Raw genomic sequence first — 18865 nt, 5'->3', positions numbered from 1 at the left:
CGTGGTGCTTGCTTAAGTCCATGTAGATTTCTGGATAAGACACACGTAGTCTTCCTTCCCTTTCTCTTCAAAGTGTGGTGGTTGACGCATGAAGACTCTCTCATTAAGACTACCATTAAGAAACGCAGTTTTTACGTCCATGTGATCAATCTGTAGACCGAGATTAGCTGCTAAGGCTAGGAGAAGTCTCATTGAACTGTGTCTCACTACCGGTGAGAAAGTCTCATCGTAATCTATGGCTTTTCTCTGGCTAAAGCCGCGTGCCACTAAGCGAGCTTTGTAACGAGTTTTATTCCCCGCCTCCTTTTTGATTCTAAATATCCATTTGGAATCAACAACGTTGCTTGCTTCTTCAGGCTTTACTAGAGTCCACGTTCCGTTTGTCTTAAGTGCGTCTAGCTCCTCCTTAATCGCGTCTCTCCACTGTTGAGCATCCTTCCTGGGTAATGCCTCTTGCACTGTAAGCGGATCATCAAACTCTGATGTCGCTTGGTAGGTTATGTAATCAGGTAACATAACAGGTTTTCTGTCCCTGAGTTGATATCGCATTTCTTCCACTAAAGGTTTAACAGGAGTGTCTCTATTCTCTTCAGCTGGTAAAATGTCTACTGGCGTATCTCTATTTTCTCCATCTGGTCTCTCTTCAGACGAAGCCCAGTTTTATTCACCATCAGATATTTCAGTATGAGCATCATGATCTCCATCATTTGATTCCAGGTGCTCTACCTGAACTCTCTGTTCTTGCTGAACATTTTCTCTTGGCTGTAGAGTACCAGTAATGAATACCTTAAATAGATTTTGCACGTTGGAACGTGGGTACTTAGTAGGTACTTCGTTAAGTAGCTGCAGATATCCAATGTACATTATATAGGCAACACTTAAAGTTCTTAGAAAGAGTCACTTAGAGATCAATTAACAAAAATATGCGTATAGCTGTATGTAGGTACGCGTAGGGTGGTAAAGGTGATGTTGTGGTGATGTTTTTATATTATTTGAATAAAACGGGCTTTCTCTCACTCGATATGTTTATTTTTAACCAATCACATTTATTTTAAAGTTTACAAAGAAGATTCTCCTTCAGGTACCTACTAATTTTGTCTTAATTTCTACATCGCAAGTTATATTAAATTACGTAACATTTCACTTAAGACAAACAATTCATTGTTTAATTTCACTAAGATATTTTATTTCCCCAGATTGGAAATTAATTACTTAATGTAATATAATCACAGACATACATCTAAGGAGACCTCACAGTTGCACTTACTTCTATAAGAATAAATACATATAAGTATAGATAGGTACTCCAACTTTAAAAAGCAACAACTAGATCTGTTTTATTTTTAGAATTTTGGAGAACAGATTATTTTGATATTTTAATTGACATAAAAATCGCTAAATCTATCGATAACAATGAACTACTTTGAGAACCCTTAACTCTTCCATCACAACAATAAAGTTGTATCCAGATTTTAAGTTATTGATTTGAAATTGATATTTAATTTCAGTGAGTCCCAGCAATATATATCAAATCAATACCATCATTTAAAATCTTAACACGCCTCACTGTTGCTTATCGATACAATCCTGCGGTACGAAGTAAGTCTACTTAGATACATGTCTGTGGGTGGGATGTCACAGACATTCTATTCCTTCTGACAGTGGTAGCATGCGCAGGATACTGCTGACTTGAACGTCAAATTCCGTTCCCCATCAATACATTGCACCTTGACATGAGTCTGAAAAAAAAAACACGTATAAGGAAAATACCTATAAGTTTAATCGCCTTTAATAAATATTTTATTTTCATCACACTAGCTAAAAAAAGATCTTATTTAAAGGAAAAATGCCTATATTGTTCCCGCGTGAATTATGGATTGTAAAAAAAAAGCTATAGTCCCTAGGGAGCTATTTCTTTTAAATTGTATCACTAAATCATACAAACCAGAAAGCGTAAATGAATTTACTTTGAAAATCCTGACGTTAATAGGTGCCTTCGATGCCTAACCTGTCAAAAAATGACAATATGGCGGACACATTTTTCATTTCTTGGTTGTTTGTTTGAATGTTTAAGAATTATTTCACTTAAAATTTAGTTTTTTTTTCGCAAATGTGATGAAAAATGTGTAGCTCCGGAGGTAAGAATATTGCAAATTAGGCTCTTTAATTCCCTCCAGCCTGTGGCTGTGAGGCTGTCGGGAATTACCACACTCGTTTCCGAAATTTCACTTACCCCCCTCGTTGCACAATATACTATTATTACGTTTATTGTTCTGTTTATCGGTCAACCAAACTGATGACCGGGGCGGTGAAACATTTATTTTACAATTACAAGACAAGATTGAAGAAATTGCGACACTAATAATATAAATGCGAAGGTAACTGTGTCTGTCTGTCACCCCTTCACGCTTGAACCCCTGAAGCGATTTAGATGAAATATTGTATGGAGATAGTGTGAGTTCGGTGAAGGATAATAGGACAGTTTTATCAAACATTAACCCCCTTATTCATAAACGTGTACTAAAGTTACGATGCCGCTGATCAGCGTTTGTCCCTTTCCGACGTATTGGTATGATGGAAAGGGACAAACAATGATCAGCGGCATCGTAACTTTAGTACATGTTTATGAATAAGGGGGTTAGTCATTCCACACAGACGAAGTCGCGTGATACTTCAGCACCACCAGCCTATATCCATGTTCATAGGAGCTTTTCGCTACACACCTACGGTTTTCCCGTGTTATCGGCTACACTCGTAGGGGCGTAGCTCGCGCTGGCAGTGATGTTTTGACTGACTGTCGGTGAACCTTCAGTCTTTGCAATAAGGCTCTTAACAGTCTGACCGATGATATGTCGTTAGACTCCATGTCGTGACAACACTGGCCTAGCGAAGTGCCGCTTGAAGTCAGCAACCGAGCGAAGCAGCGACCGTGCTAAGAAACACTAACTCTTCATCGATTACCGGTGGGCCTTATGTGTTTGTAATATGGTTTACTCACGTCCATGTTACATTACAGCATGCCCCAGCAAAGTGACCGGTTGCCGTTTAAAGCAGAGCATGATGCTTGGCAACGACCAGGCCTCGCCGTAGCCGAGGCAGTTGGTCGTGATCTTGATATCTTTAAAATGTTTTCCTTCACCAAAGAGTAACTTGTAAATACACTCACGTCTTCAGACTCCATGATGTTGCAGCACTGCCCCAGCGAAGTGACCGGATGCCGTTTAAAACCGAGCATGATGCTTGGCAGCGACCAGGACTCGCAGTAGCGGCGGCAGGCGTTAGTCGTGATCTTGAAGTCTTCACTATGTTTACCTTTACCAAAGAGTAACTTGTAAATACACTCACGTCTTTAGACTCCATGATGTTGCAGCACTGCCCCAGCGAAGTGACCGGATGACGTTTAAAACCGAGTATGATGCTTGGCAGCGACCAGGACTCGCAGTAGCCGCGGCAGGCATTGGTCGTGATCTTGAAGTCTTCACTATGTTTACCTTCATCAAAGAGTAACTTGTAAATACACTCACGTCTTCAGACTCCATGATGTTGCAGCACTGCCCCAGCGAAGTGACGAAGTGGCCGGATGACGTTTAAAACCGAGCATGATGCTTGGCAGCGACCAGGACTCGCAGTAGCCGCGGCAGGCGTTGGTCGTGATCTTGAAGTCTTTACTATGTTTACCTTCACCAAAGAGTAACTTGTAAATACACTCACGTCTTCAGACTCCATGATGTTGCAGCACTGCCCCAGCGAAGTGACCGGATGACGTTTAAAACCGAGCATGATGCTTGGCAGCGACCAGGACTCGCAGTAGCCGCGGCAGGCGTTGGTCGTGATCTTGAAGTCTTTACTATGTTTACCTTCACCAAAGAGTAACTTGTAAATACACTCACGTCTTCAGACTCCATGATGTTGCAGCACTGCCCCAGCGAAGTGACCGGATGACGTTTAAAACCGAGCATGATGCTTGGCAGCGACCAGGACTCGCAGTAGCCGCGGCAGGCGTTGGTCGTGATTTTGAAGCCGACGCAGTCGGGTATGTTGACTTCCCGCGTGTGGCCTGAAGGAAAATTCATAAATTTGTCAAAACTTGTGAGCATCTTGACCGATATTATCTGGCGGTCTGGCCCCTTTTCCACCATGCTGACAATTGTTACTGGTTGTTTACGTTACTGGTACAAGTAAACATATATTGACCAGCGCCTACACTTCAGCTCTTACAGTACGAATTAAATAAAATAAAAACACACACACTAGGTACTTAACATTCAAGATTTAACAGGATTTAAAAAGTATACGGATTGATAGTTTTCGAAAGATAAAATGGAAAAAAAAATATATTTCTGTGAAATGTTCAAGAAGTTTCCGAGAACTATTCGAACTTCTTGGAAACTTTCCGCATCTTACAAAATTGTAGTGATAATAAGATCCTGTACTTATTAAATAAATAAAAATTCAAACCCATTTTATGGCAGCCAGGCTTTCTCCAGCCTTCCCCACCGTATATCTGCGTGAACGTTATCAACAAAATTATACTTCTGAGAAGCATGGCGAAATAGTTGAGTGTCGCTCAAAACTCAATGGAGATGTTTTGACAAAAAACCTCTTTTATACTAACATTGGTGGCGACTATGCAGGGATCGTCAACAATTCTTATAACATTTTTGAAAGTGACAAATCGCTTGGCTTTATTTCCGAGATAATATGGACCATCCTCAGCTAGGTATTTATATAAATAACGGAGCAAATTATTTGAAAATAGACGATTTAAAATGTTTGGAAAGTCTGAGAAATTTTACCACTGGTTTTTATTAATATTTATTACAAGACTTTTGTGAGGATTTTAAGAAGAAGTTTTTTGTTATATATTTATGGCAAATGTGCTTTAAAAAAACCAAATATCATTTATTTTAAAACAAAGTTATACCGTAAAAACACGAAGGTGATATATTATTGGCCGGTATTGTATATAGGTACATACGTTATAAAAGTAACATACAAAATTCATTTAGGCGTCTTTTATTGGAAACTGACAAGTATTCGTTTACTTAAAAACAGCATATTTATAAAGGTTTAAGACCACTGCCTCAGTTAAGCTTTTGCTAAAAACAAAGGAATAAAATTATCTCAACCCATAAAACAGCTGACGTCCAGTCGGAGTATTGAGGGTATTTGCAACGTTATGGCGCGAGGGTAATGGGGTGGACTTGACAGAGCCACACTTATACGTATATACCTAGTTACATAGGGTTATATACAAAAATAAGTTTTTTGATAAACATTTCATTTCGCTTTTATCGCTGACTGTACTTTTCTTTTCACAGCAACTAATACTTATCTAAATAATTCTAAAAACCCCAAACATAATTAGTTTGCATTGTTTTATCACAGAGTTCGCATGGCCACCTCCTGTCTCATCATCAGATCAGCACCATGTCATCATAATATTGCATTGTCATTAGATTTACATATATATGCAAAATTTCAGCTCAATCGGAAATTGGGAAGTGGGTCAAATTTAGCTGCCAAGATTTGACTCACACTAACTAACATATGTGCCTACTAACAGGATAACTTAAATATAAGCTTGTAATTATTTGTAGATACTTTATACAAATAAAACCGCAGAATTACAGTACTTTTTACAAGTAGGTACATAATGAGAAACACGGGAGTGGTTTTGTGAAACTTTGGCCAAAATAAACATTAGGCAAGTACTTTTTTTAGATTTAAATTATTCCTTTTATTTTGAACATAGCACACTATAGGTAGAGGTGTGAAGAACGTAGCTGATTCATATTACGTGTAGTATAGGCAGGGGTTGCTTAGCAACCAATCGAAACCGAAACATAAAACTGTTCAACTTACGTTATAACTTTCTAGTTAACTTAAACAATGGATATAGACTACAGAATTATAAACTTATACAAAACAAAACAATACACCGAATGTCTAACACTATGCGCGACAGCGTTACAAGGGAAAGACGACCGTATGCTAGAGTTCATCCAGATGAGAGCTATGACGATAGAAGCCAAGATTGCTGGGAACGGGTATGAGGAGGTCGAATATGTTCCGCAGCAGGATGAGCTGACGAACACGGCTGTGGCGAAGACTCCGCGGCCGGGCACGTCGTTTCAGAGGAGTTCTAGGACTGCTCAGAACATTGTAAGTCCTAAATTATTTTAAAGTTTAAGAATCAGGTTTGGCAAAAATACGTAACCTGAATTCGCCTTTTGTACATTATTTAGCGTTAACTAGCATTAAATCATAATTTCACTATAACCTGTATCAAAAGGGCGTTCAGTAATGCAACAAAGGAATAAGCTTAGTAAAATTTTCATAATAAAAATATGTCTACGCTATAATATAAAGCTATTGGCACTATATATAGTAGTAGCTATCCTATCCTCTATATAAAGCTATTGGCACCCTACCGGTTTCCTCACCTATGTGAATACGTATTGGCAACCTAGCCTGGCATGTTTCTCATAAACTCCAAAAGGAGCTTGAAGATTTTCGGTTCTCACAGAGCCGCAAGTTCGTACTTTCATATTGCAATCAAGTTGATATGATCATAGAGCCAGGAAGCTAATAGAACTCTTCGGCAGCTAGATCAGCTACTAGTCTTAGTACATCCTCTAGTGTAGGTTTATGCCGACTGTACACGTCGAGACCTCGAGACAAGTCGGGAACGAGTGTGTACCTACACAACGCTCCCTTCTCGTCTCACTCTTACTGGTTTCGTCTCGCCCTTCTCCAGTTGGGTCGGTTTTTTCTGAGATTCAACGAGTACAGTCAACAGTATACCCGGCATTAGACTCATATTATCCAATGGTGTGATAGTTACCTAAATATCTCCAATTTCTAACGATGATACGAGTAAGTTCGTCTTATTTTACAAACAGTAAAATAGCTACCGTTGTTGTATTAGAGAACCGCTACAGCAACTTTGAAGACCCGAGCCGGTACCAGCACAGCCCGTGCTCGTACCGCCCGCAGCGCCCTCAACACAGCCTCGCGAGCCTCCAGGGCCGCCACAGCCCTCGCTGGAGCACCCTTCAGCTTCACCCCGACCGTGCCACTGTCGCTGAGATTCGTAGATAAGGAAAACAAGATGTTTACACCCTCTGCGAAGACACTCTTTGAATATGTTTACTATTGTGAAGGGGATGTTCGAAAGGTAATCCAGTCGTTATGATTAGGTTATTTAATAACTAATAGTCTTAACTCAACATGGCCGCGCGAGCCTCCAGGGCCGTCACAGCCCTCGCTGGAGCCTTGAGCATCCTTCTCCTGTTTACCCATTCTTTCATTCCAGGCAATAGAAATAGCATTCCAAGCTCAAAAGGCCGATGACACCACGGACTGGTGGTGGCATTTCTCCCTTGCCCGCTGCTACTCCACTTTAGGCATGTTCAGAAATGCGGAAGACTGTTTGAGGCAGGCGCTGAAACTGAACAAACACGTGTCGATATATCTGCGGTTGATCGCGATGTATGTGGGGCTCAATCAGCCGTTGTCGGCGTTGGAAGTTTGCAAGCAGGTACGTGAGTAAATATGAACAAATACATACTTACATAAAAGCTCCATGTTTCATTTTGTTGAAGCGGGATAGTCATAGCTTCTTGTATGAAACGTAAGCCGAGATGAGAGGAGGCGTGCGGGAATCAATCAATGACATTGGTATTTATTTATTTATTTGAGGTCACCCAGCGGAGCGCAGAAGAGAATTTGGATTACATCTAGGTACTACCATGGATGTACTACTGCTATTGGTTGGCTTCCGCCCAGTTCCACCTCAGTGGAAAGGCATCCTTATACTTTCACCCACTCATTTAAAACCAATGTAGACCTCTTGCGCACCTCTGCAGCTTTTACAAAATCATGAATCATTGAAGTGCGGCATAGGCAAATGTAGCCTGGCCATCATGCAAATAATCAAAAATTAGAGTAGAGGCTTAAGTGTAAGGCCTGTGTTGCTGCTCGAGTTGGGCGTGCAGCGGGACGGGGCGCGCGGCGTGCATGTTAAACAAATGCAAACGTATAGGAGCGGCCTTAGTGCACGCTGCTCACATCACTTGTGAGCCCGACGCGACGCTACACGCCTCGCCGAACGCTCTTCTTCGAGCGTCCACTCAGGCTTAACACTGGACTCTACAGAGATATGTATCTCTATTTGTTAAATAATTCCAGAGTAGCAGATATATATTTTTGGACAACGTCAATCTGACACTTATGCTACTATCGATGGTGACTGTACAATGAAATGCACACGAACATTTTAGCGATACTTTATGGTTCGCGATAGGTAGGAAGCACCTTGACACCCAAATTGTAATTAAATCGGTGGTAATCCCCTCACTAAGTTACGCTTTATTGCTCGAGCGAACTAAAGAAAATGAAACCCACAGGGTTTATCGGTGTTCCACTCGTACCCGCCCTTGCTGCTGGAGCAGGCCAGGATCCACGATCAAATGGGTAACTCCACGCTGGCCGTGCAGGAGTACCGCGTGGTGGCGCTCGAGGATCCGACTAATATGGAGGCGGTGGCCAGCATCGCCATGTTCAACTTCTACAACGACCAGCCAGAGATTGCTCTACGATACTACAGGTTCTTCTTGTCATACTTTATGGTTCGCTTCCGATTGTTGGAACTTGTTTTATGCCAAAAAGATCCCCCCCCCCCCCTCCCCCTGATAGAGATGTTGTATGAGTAACACATAAATAAATAGGGCTACATCAAAATCTCAAACTTGAAATAACACTTCACACCAATAAGCGAAACTGCCGTCAGTGCCTCTTGCACATTGGAGGTGCCTCCAGCTAAATATTTACCTAAATGGAAAAAAAATATTGAAATAATACTTCGCGCCAGTTTATAAGGCTGTTTTTCCACTGAGGAGCAGACGAGCGGAGAAATCAATCAATCCCATAATTGGTATTACTGGGAAAACAAATCAATGGTAGATTGTTAACCAAGGCATGCCTTTCACCCGAGCTTAATACACTACTTTTCATTTCGAATACGAGAGAGAAAATAAACGTGTTAAATAAAAACATGACAGCATACATTTTTAAAATATTTCTTGAGGGTACTTCGAATTTATAATTTAGGTCAAAATATTGTTATATTTAAATAAATAAAAAAAATAAAATAAAAAATAAAATGCATTTATTTCAGACAAACATGGTCCATATTTTGTTAGTACATCTTAAGAATTAAAAGCTATGACTAAGGTTAACTTAAAAAATAAACTTAAATAACTATCTTAGGTACTAGAGATAAATGCAGAGAGGACCAGTGCCTTATCAGGCCACTGTCCCATCTGTCAGCCACGACGGTCAGGAGACTGTGGCGGCTGTCGCGCACCCTGCGGAGCGTCGCGGCGCAGCGCTTGCGCAGTGTCGCGTGGAATCCGTCCACATGTGCATCCGCGAACATGCCCGACGCACTGCAGTAGCGAGGCAGCCGCAACAGTACCCTGAACGCGTCATTATATTGTACGCGCATGGCGTTAAAAGCCTTTTGCGTGTACCGAGTCCACAGGCTGCAGGTGTACAGCGATGTACAGAATGCTCGAAATAATGTTATTTTAACTGGCGCTGTACACCGGCTGAACCTGCGAGCTATCATATTGGCCCTGACGGCCGAGGCCCTCCGCTCCCTCTCAATATCAGCGTCATCACGGAAATCGTCGGTTACCAAGTGCCCAAGGTATTTAAATGAGAAAACCCTTTTTAGTTGCATGCCATTCAAATGAATAGGTGGGATGTGTGATGGGCACTTGCTTCCCGCTTTGAAGACCATGTATTCGCTCTTCTTAACGTTATATTTAAGGTTATGCGTTAGGGCATATGACTCACACTTCTCAATAAGCAATCTCAAACCACCAACTGACGGGCTCAACAGTACCATGTCATCTGCATAGCTTATATTATTGAAACAAACTCTATCTATATGACAGCCGACATGTGCACTGCTGAGCTCGCCGATTAAGGCATCGATATACAAATTGAAAAGTTTAGGTGAGGTCAGTCCCCCCTGCCGCACCCCGCACTCCAGACCGTACTCATCCGACAAGACACTACCCCAGCGAACACAATTTCGCTGGCCAGCATACCAACACCTGAATATGCGTGTGAGTTCCTTAGGAAAATGCACTTCGTCAAGCTTATTCCAAAGTAGATCATAGTTAACAAGATCGAAGGCTTTGGAAAGATCGAGAAAACACGCATAAACAGGTGTCTTTCTGCGTGTGTAGTACTCAACAGCTTGCTTTAGACAAATGATGGCACTTTCGGTAGATAAACCGGCTCGAAAGCCGAACTGTGCATCATGTAATTTTATACATTTGTCCAATTGCACATTGAGCAAGCCGTCGAGCACCCTAGCTACAATTGTTGCTAGAGATATAGGCCTGTAGTTGGCCCTGTTGGATATATCACCCGTTTTATTTTTGACAATGGGCACAACAATGGTTTTGGTCAAATCAGATGGCAGGTACGAGTGACATATACAAAGGTCAAAAAACATTGCCAATACGCGGGGCAGGTGAGGACCAGCAAACAGCAGATGCTCGATACTTAAATGATCGTGACCGGGTGACTTTCCTCTCTTCATATCCTTTATTATTTTTCTTACGTCATCTGCACTGAAATGGATCTGAAAGTCACTCCCCTCCGATATCCCAATATCGAGCAACTGCCGCCGCACGTCCACGGGCGAGGAAGCGGGTTTAACGTTGAAATGGTCTTTAAATACATTTGCAATACCCTTGGGATCTGAAATTCCATCCACGCTTACAGAAAGTCCAGGCCTACTCTCCAACTTTTTCGTCATTTTCCAAAAGTTTCGAAAATCATTTTTCGTGTGATGTGCGGCAAGTAGGTCCATTTTTATTTGGTCTTGATGTTGTTGGACCCATCTGAGTTTCGATTTAAATATTTTACGGCTAAGAGTCATAGCATCAAAAACGGACCCACAATTAGGCTTACCACACGAAATCCAGTCCTGGAATCTAGCCCTGGCCTCCCTGTGCGCATCGCTTACATGTTTGTTCCACCCTATGACTATCTTTTTTCGGCATCCGGAACCTCCCGTGGCAGCTTTGCTGTACATAGAAGCCAAACATAACGATGATATTATTTTTAAGTACATTTGATCAATTATCTTACAATGCTCAGAGTTATTTAAGCAGCAGCTACCACAGCAGTCCCTTAAATAGGAAGGAAAATCAATAATTTTTAAAAGTTCACTACATTTATTTTCATATTTTTCAATTTCATCAGAGGTTCTTTCCCCCCAAGTTACACATTTCCCATTAAATATTGCACAGTTATTACTTTGATGCATCTTAGGCTTAACTAGATTAAAATTACATTTAATTACAAGAGGGTAATGATCAGAACAATAGACATCGTAATTAATGAAAATATCGACAATAGCGTCCAACCCAGCTGACGTGGTTACGCAATGATCCAACCACCTCTTAGATCCGTGCGTTTCGCTCAGGTACGTGTGTGCGCTCGAGTCTATGCCTAGTTTAACGATATCAGCACAGATCCAGTCCCTTTCCGCACAAAAACTAAGTAGCTCGTCACAAAATAGTTCATATGGATGCGCATTGAAGTCACCTAATAAGTATACTGTTTCCACGCAACTTTCTTTCACTATAGCTTCCATTGTACTGACACATTGTACAAAATCCGGCAGGTTATCGATAGCATTATTAGGCATGTAAACGCTAAACACTATTATGTGCTTATCATCCAACGTTATATCGATCGCGCTAATCCTAACGTTATCGCACTGAATAACCGACGTAGACGGAAAGAGCTTCTTACGCCACAGAAGTGCAGTGCCACCGTACGGCCTGCCGCGCAACATTCCCGCTGTCGTGTCCACCGCTGAGGTCCCAGTGCAAGCAAACTCGTCACTTACGGTATTTAAGTATGCAAGATCGCTTGGTATAAGCCAGTGCTCTTGAATCGCTATTATATCCGCCGTATTGCACAATCTTCTAATATCGTCAATGGATCGTTTGATACTTCGACAATTAAATGAACATAGTGTTACTTCACTTAATCCCATTATCTTAATTAGGTTTGTTTACTTAAGATCGTCGTAGCACTCGTAGCACCCGGCGTAGCACTGGTAGTGACGCTCGGCGCGGTATCGCGGCCGGTATTTACAAGTACATACTTAGATGTAATAAACCTGCGAAATATTATGCCCCTCGGCCACAATGAGTCATCTAAAAACATGCTCACTTTTTCTTGACAAACATAGAACTTATACGCGTTATAGTTATTGCTTTTGTTTTTCATCACTATTTGTTCAAGCGTCACTGTGTCACTAGTTTTCTCACGTATGTAGTTTATTATGTCTGCTTTTGACGTGTCCTTGTGTACGTTCGTAATCATAATAGGAATCTTCGGTTCGGCAGCTTTGAAGTTGGTTTTGGTTTCGGCCTTGCCCATCATGCCTACACGACGGTTCTTCGGCGCAGGTTTTGACCTCCTCGTCACTTTCTTCCATTCTCCCTCCTTCGCTATATCAGCAAAGCTCATAACAGGGTCCAAACTCGCTGGATTCAGTAACTCCTGACTTTCTGCTATTTTTATTGTTATCGCCTCGACTTGCTCACCGGTGCTCGGCACTTGTTTACTCGGCGGCTGTTTAATTGCAATGGCGGAGGACGGCGGGGCCGGGGGTGAGGAGTGCGGCGATAATGGCTGCTGCGCAAGGTCCAGCGCATGCGCGGGTGTGTTTTCTTGATCAGCGCGGTCGCTGTTCGTATGTTCGGCCTGTTTTCGATTCGGCGAGTGGGATGGCGAGATACCAGTCCCAAGCGGGCTCGACTGGGATAGGACAGTCTTGTTATCTTCATCGGAGCATTCTATACTGCGCGATGACATGTGTAGACCCATTGGTCCGCTGTTTAAATATGCACCACGTCTGACATTAACATTTAAATTTGAATGACTAACGTTTCTATAGAATGGATCACTTTCGTTTGTAATCCTGCGGCACTCCATAGCAATCTTTTCCAAATTTTCAAACTGTTCCTGCGTAACATACCGCGCTTTTATGGCTTGCAGTTCATTTTTAAGCACTACCATATCTTTAAGAAGCGAGGTTAGGTCCACAGAGTCAAAGTCTATCGGCGGTAGCTTGTGCAAGTCCCTGGCCACAAAAACTGGAAACTTGTCAGGATCTGTCTCTCGCGCCAGGTCAATAATATCGTCAATATCACGGCGTTGGTGCCCCTCTCTCCTTCGGTTCATCTTCTTTTTCCGTACCGGGACGGATAAAAACAGCAGATCCTTAGCCGTCCTTATGTCTTGAGCCGTAAAAAAGGCCAAACAAATTCTGCTCATGCTCTCATCGTCCATAAGATGTAACTTATTTATCACAAACGCCAACAGTTCGTTCACCACAATATCACAATTGTTGCACTTCAACGTATGCGCCATGATGCGATTCGCGACGCGACCGGTAGTTACGACTGCGCGCGCGCAACTGATAAATTAAATTAATTAATAAAATATTTGGAACGAATAAATTAATATCAGAATGGAAATTGTACAAGGAATCCGTTAAAGAAAACGTGCTTGGAAAGTAAAATGCTTTAGTGTAGAAACGTACCACTTCCTGCACAATTCATAGAACAACAACGACCCAATTTCAGAGCATGAGAAATGAAAATTATTTTACAACAGCATTGGTTGTAATCCAGTGGAAAGGCAGCTTAAACAGGGGGCTATTGTGTTGTCCCGTATAGTTCGCGCACACGCTTTCTATTAGATCTTGCTGCTCGCACTCATTTTTGTAGTTTCCTGGTAGGTACAGTCGCCAATAAAATATCGTAATATATTCCAGGAGGTTATTAGCGACGAACCCACCAGGCGCTGAGATATACAACAATCTGGCTCTTTGCTGCTTATACTGCAACCAATGGGACCTCACGCTGCCCTGCTTCAGGCAAGCGCTGTATTTCTCCACCAATCCGGAGACGCGGTCCAATATATGGTTCAACTTGGCGCATGTAGCTTTGGTAAGCAAACTAGACATTGGCCAGCAAGTCGTAACACAACACAAGTTATATTTCAAAATTCGATCAGTTTCGAAGTTCGTAGTGAGAGATGAATGAAAAATGAGGATATACACAAATTAACCAATGACGTTAATATTTGGTGAGAAAGTACCAGAGTTTACATGTAGTAAGCAATAATAGAGACGATAAAGTCTGAAAGGCTGATGATAAGCAAAACAGGTTGTGTCCAAAGTGCAAGTTGAGTTGGTACCTGCCTAAATTGGACACGAAAACTTGAGAAATCCTTCTAGGTAGTTACCTACTGACGGATTACTGTAGAATTCTTGCAAATAAGGCCTTGGAGATACACGATCTTTGCAAGTTTTGTGAAGTCCCTAATCTGCATAAAGCGCACAGTCCAAGGCTACAACTACACCCTAATAACATTTAGGTATTTGATAGTCCACAGGAGACATGGTATTGGCGCGGCGCTGTCTACAGGTGAGCCTGGCCACCAACTCGGAAAATGGGCCCGCGCGCCACGCGCTGAAGACCTTGGATGCACGGCTGCGTACACGCAAAGACAAGTAAACAAGCATATACTTTCGAGATGGGAAGCGGAAGGGTGTCCGAAACATCATATTTTGATTACTGATACGGGTTCTGTTGACAAACAAAGGGGAACTCCTATACATTTCTCGCGCAGGCGAGGTTACTTTTGGCAAGTCAGAGGTCAAATGTAAATATGTAGTATCTACCCATTCAAGCGACGTCCAGTCAAGGTATTAAATATCGAGACACTACCCTTTTGCCCTTTTCCAGGCCGCACCAATCTACAAGGTTTTCCCAAAAAATCATTTGATGATTCATTTGAAGACAAGTAACATTTCCTGAAAGTGTAATCTAATTTGAACCTTAAATCGGAATGTTAAAGTTAAAATTCTAATGGCTTGTACATACGTGGTCCATAAATCGTACTATGCCTGGAAAAGGGTTAATGTATGTGCAATAGACGCGTATAAGTAGGTACATATTTTTGGCACTTTGTCCGTGTCGATATTTAATACCTTGACTATACCCTACATAAGTACATCGTAATATTCGTAATGTCGAAAACGAATTTATGAACGATAAATAGAAGTATAGTGAAGCGGTGGTAGCCGAGTGGATATGACGTCCGACTTTCAATCTGGAGGTCGTGGGTTCAAATCCTGGCTCGTACCAATGAGTTTTTCGGAACTTATGTACGAAATGTCATTTGATATTGACCACTAGCTTTTCGGTGAAGGAAAACATCGTGAGGAAACCTGCATATATCTACGAAGAAATTCAAAGGTGTATGTGAAGTCCCCAATCCGCATTGCGCTAGCGTGGGGACTATAGCCCGAGCCCTCTCGCTCATGAGAGGAGGCCTGTGCCCAGCAGTGGGACGTATATAGGCTGAAATAGAAGTATAATTATGGAAATGTAGGAAACGAGTTGAAGATTTAAATAATTAAAAATATCTTATTTAGATAAACGTGTGTTTTTATTTCTTAGCTGTATTCCATATATTTATTTCTCTTACCTTTATTTTATTTCTGTTTTCATCAAATCATAAGTATCTATATGAAATTATTTACCTACTTACGTTACGCTAACACTCAAGTAGTCTGTGCCATAATTTCAACAAGACTTAATCCAAGGCTTTCAAATATTCGCCAATTGATAAATCAAAGGACTCCATATTGCGCAGTTCGTCATACTTGGCCGAGGCCAAGGCGTCGAGCACTGGTTCGGGGTGTGTGAGTTTCGGCCTCGTAGTAGTAACGTTCCCTGTAACCTCGGCCTCGGGCGCTATCCTGGATAGGTGACGGGCTTTGATCTGCAGACATAATTATGTGATTTTGGTAAATGCTAAGATAGAAGTGATAGAAATATTTAATTGAGTCTAATACTTTTTAAGCGTCATTCGTTAGCATACTTATTTAAAGGCGTATTAAGAGGCTACGTAAGTAAGTATAACCTGGCCAAACATATATAACCATAAAAACAGCAAATTTCGAAAATTGTAGGTGTGGGAGGTAGGTTCAAATGTATGTGAAGAGTCACATACATTTGAAATTGCCTTCTTTTTCAGTGACGGAAACATTTTGGCCAGGCTCTAGTGCTTATTATGCAGACGCTAATCTTAAGGCCGGATAAGGAGGCATATAGCCCTTCGTGCTCCACGCACTGGTTGTTATAATTGGAGGCAATTTATGCTCAAACGTTCCAAGTGTTTTTATTGGGAATTGGAACGTTATTGCGTAACTACCAAAAAGAATTTGAAATAGAGGTGGATTTCCAAAAAAAAATTTGTAGCCACAGTAAATTTATTGCTATCTTTCGACACATGATTAAAACTTTTAGCCATTTGACTTTGATCCTAATTCATGCACTGATATATATACACCGTGGGTCAATTAAACCCGACAGATTTCAAAGGTGTATTCTTGACCGCATTTAGAGACTAAAATGTCATACAATGTTTTCTGAAATCGGTCTTGTTTTAAAGATAATGACAATTTCTGTGAAAACTTGTTTCTTTTATAAGTTAGTCAGAAACGCCTTTTTAGCTGTGACGCTGCCACTATGTGACTTGGTTTAGACATACCTACTGACAGATATTAAAGTAAACTCGCAATCTTCGTCTGTAAATAAAAAAAAACTTTACTTATTCGTTGTAATGATTTTTTTTTCACCAAGGTGTAATAATAAATAACGTGTCGTGTACAGAAAACGCAAAAGGAATTTTTTTTTCGGCAAAAAAAAAATTTTTTTTTGGCGAATTTGGCCAAAACTCATATACTTAACATTTTTTGCTCCTTATGACCTCAGGAATGCGTGGTTAAAATCTGTCGGGTTTAATTGGCCCACGGTGTATATGTTATATGGTATATGTGTTAAATATCAAAACGTGGCGCCATCTTACAGGGCATCGGTTAAAGGTTGTGGTGCTATCGCTCGAAACGATGCCGCCAATATACCTATGGCCTTTGATCTATTAGATGGCGCCACTTTTTGATATTTAGCACATAAATTATGAAAGAATAAGGATCAAAGTCAAATGGCGTTTTAAAAGTTTTAATCATGTGACGAAAGATGGCACTAAACATACTGCGGCTACAAAGCTTCCTTTATCAAACCACCTTTATTTCAAATTCTCTTTGGTAACTAGGTCCCAATGGTCCTTCGAACCGGATAGTACAGTTCCTATCTTCCTATCCCCAAAAATAAATTGCGTAAATCTTTAAAAAAAATGCATGATTTATAATTCTAATTTACCATATCCATAGTAGACTCTGGCACACCAATGTGCTCCCAAGAGTCCAACCCTTTCGGTATAATCAAAGGTTTAGAGAAATTTGTATTTTTCTCTTTCGCATGAAAACCGCTCCCAAAGCCAATGTTGTACAGCATCTCTTTGGCTCTTTTTACTAATTGAGGTTCTTTGGACGAGTAGAATATTAAATGGGAGTTGGTCGCTAGCGACACACTTCTCATGGTTGTGCTTATGATCTTCTTAATTTCATTATCTGAAAATAAGTAAAGTCGTTGTGTAGATCCTTGGGGTTGACTCATCTGTGATGATGATGACCATTATCAATTTAACTGCTAATAATTTTTCGGAGAATATTCGTGCGTACGGTTCCCGCACAGTAACTACACTTACCATAATTTTTGAATATATCATATTTCCCGCCAATGATAATCAACTCCGGCTCAATCCCTGTACCATCGTAAGTCTCTTTTATAGATCCTATACAGGTCTCCAGAATGTTCCAGATATTCTTTATTTTACTCAAGTCGACCATCACACAACAATAGTACTTTCCTTTAACGGTTACAGCCGTGAGCGTGTTTTTCAAAACATCGAACTTTCCGCCATATTCCCAAACGTGGCATATCGACTTGTCTATGCTTTGTTTGTTCACTGATTTCCGGCCGAAAGAATACTCTAGGACTAAAGTTTCTCGAGGAACTTCGTTTTTCTCGAGAAATGTGTGAAGCATCGTAGATTTTCCCTGATAAGACAAAGAAAACTATACTTACGTCTTAATGATATCGCCAAATTGGTACTACTACTGTTCACTATGGCTTTAACTTGTGTCACTATTTAGTGTCGCAATTTGTACATATTTCTTTATTTGTGCAATAAAGTTTAGGTAAAAAAAAAAATACTCTAAGCGCCTAGCTAAAACAAATAGATAGCATGATTATTTTACAAGCGTTTTTTCATTGATATGCAGGCGCTAATAAAATAGAACTACGTGGCCTTACCACACTACTAAGCAAGGGTGGCGATGGCAATATAACAAGAAACTAAGGGCCGGTACAGACGGACTGCAACTTGTATGGGAACTGCATGCCGACTGCAACGTCGACGTGAAGTTCCCATACAAGTTGCAGTCCGTCTGTACCGGCCCTAAGACGTGTATTAAATATTGAAATGTAAATAAAATAAACAAAAAACGGTTCCCAGTTGGTTTACTCACCACAGATTTGCTTCCCATAACAAAAACCGTCCTTGAACTATCATCACTGGTTTCCGACAGCGCCTTATTCACGATTTGTGAAGCGATTTCGGGTATTGATAGCATATTTTAGACTCCAAAATCCTTTTATCAAGGAAAGATCAAAGTAAATCCTTGGTAAGCCCGTTATTTGCGTAATGTTTGTAAATATGGCTGCCTAGCAACAGACAGCTGTCTGTTGCATGCGTTTCTTGGATAATGGATCTACTATTACTACTAATTCTACTATGTTTGACGCAAGATTTATTTAAGTTTACATTGAAAGATACTTTT

At 41.0% G+C, this 18865-nt stretch overlaps 3 protein-coding genes across 5 annotated transcripts; 1 reads left to right on the top strand and 2 right to left on the bottom strand.

Moving 5' to 3' along the window:
- Window positions 1-637: 637 nt before the first annotated feature.
- Window positions 638-5097, bottom strand: LOC133515414 (thyrostimulin alpha-2 subunit). Of its 2 annotated transcripts, XM_061847955.1 has the most exons (3): window positions 4459-5097; window positions 3891-4057; window positions 638-1739 (listed from the first exon to the last, which is right to left on the bottom strand). In XM_061847955.1, exons 1-3 carry the CDS (start codon window positions 4544-4546, stop codon window positions 1647-1649), a joined length of 348 nt encoding a protein of 115 aa, XP_061703939.1. In that variant the 5' UTR covers window positions 4547-5097; the 3' UTR covers window positions 638-1646. The 2 variants fall into 2 exon arrangements, with proteins under 2 accessions (XP_061703939.1, XP_061703938.1); XM_061847954.1 differs by lacking the exon at window positions 638-1739 and having other exon boundaries at window positions 3569-4057.
- A 556-nt stretch (window positions 5098-5653) lies between these two features.
- On the top strand, window positions 5654-15555 carry LOC133515411 (tetratricopeptide repeat protein 8). 2 transcript variants are annotated; one of them, XM_061847949.1, is made up of 6 exons: window positions 5671-6165; window positions 6932-7180; window positions 7319-7543; window positions 8412-8611; window positions 13883-14057; window positions 14499-15555. In XM_061847949.1, exons 1-6 carry the CDS (start codon window positions 5893-5895, stop codon window positions 14625-14627), a joined length of 1251 nt encoding a protein of 416 aa, XP_061703933.1. In that variant the 5' UTR covers window positions 5671-5892; the 3' UTR covers window positions 14628-15555. The 2 variants fall into 2 exon arrangements, with proteins under 2 accessions (XP_061703934.1, XP_061703933.1); XM_061847950.1 differs by lacking the exon at window positions 6932-7180 and having other exon boundaries at window positions 5654-6165.
- A 12-nt stretch (window positions 15556-15567) lies between these two features.
- Window positions 15568-18747, bottom strand: LOC133515413 (cytoplasmic dynein 2 light intermediate chain 1). Its single transcript, XM_061847953.1, has 4 exons — window positions 18554-18747; window positions 17731-18082; window positions 17343-17593; window positions 15568-15900 (listed from the first exon to the last, which is right to left on the bottom strand). The coding sequence occupies exons 1-4, from the start codon at window positions 18656-18658 to the stop codon at window positions 15712-15714; spliced, it is 897 nt and encodes a 298-aa protein (XP_061703937.1). The 5' UTR covers window positions 18659-18747; the 3' UTR covers window positions 15568-15711.
- Window positions 18748-18865: the final 118 nt, after the last annotated feature.

This window comes from Cydia pomonella, chromosome 2 (genome assembly GCF_033807575.1).
Source record: "Cydia pomonella isolate Wapato2018A chromosome 2, ilCydPomo1, whole genome shotgun sequence".
Classification (NCBI taxonomy): domain Eukaryota; kingdom Metazoa; phylum Arthropoda; class Insecta; order Lepidoptera; family Tortricidae; genus Cydia; species Cydia pomonella.
This window is presented reverse-complemented; position numbering and strand designations above follow the sequence as displayed.

Excerpts from the sequence above, each read along its gene's own strand:
- LOC133515414 (XM_061847954.1), bottom strand. The coding sequence starts at position 4,546 with ATGCTTCTCAGAAGTATAATTTTGTTGATAACGTTCACGCAGATATAC. Across the intron at positions 4,058-4,458 it reads GCCTGGCTGCCATAAAATGG|GCCACACGCGGGAAGTCAAC; the intron begins GTTTGAATTTTT and ends ATTTTCCTTCAG.
- LOC133515411 (XM_061847949.1), top strand. The coding sequence starts at position 5,893 with ATGGATATAGACTACAGAATTATAAACTTATACAAAACAAAACAATAC. Across the intron at positions 6,166-6,931 it reads CTAGGACTGCTCAGAACATT|AGAACCGCTACAGCAACTTT; the intron begins GTAAGTCCTAAA and ends TTGTTGTATTAG. Across the intron at positions 7,181-7,318 it reads GTGAAGGGGATGTTCGAAAG|GCAATAGAAATAGCATTCCA; the intron begins GTAATCCAGTCG and ends CTTTCATTCCAG.
- LOC133515413 (XM_061847953.1), bottom strand. The coding sequence starts at position 18,658 with ATGCTATCAATACCCGAAATCGCTTCACAAATCGTGAATAAGGCGCTG. Across the intron at positions 17,594-17,730 it reads TGATATATTCAAAAATTATG|ATAATGAAATTAAGAAGATC; the intron begins GTAAGTGTAGTT and ends ACTTATTTTCAG. Across the intron at positions 15,901-17,342 it reads CAGAGTCTACTATGGATATG|ATCAAAGCCCGTCACCTATC; the intron begins GTAAATTAGAAT and ends TTATGTCTGCAG.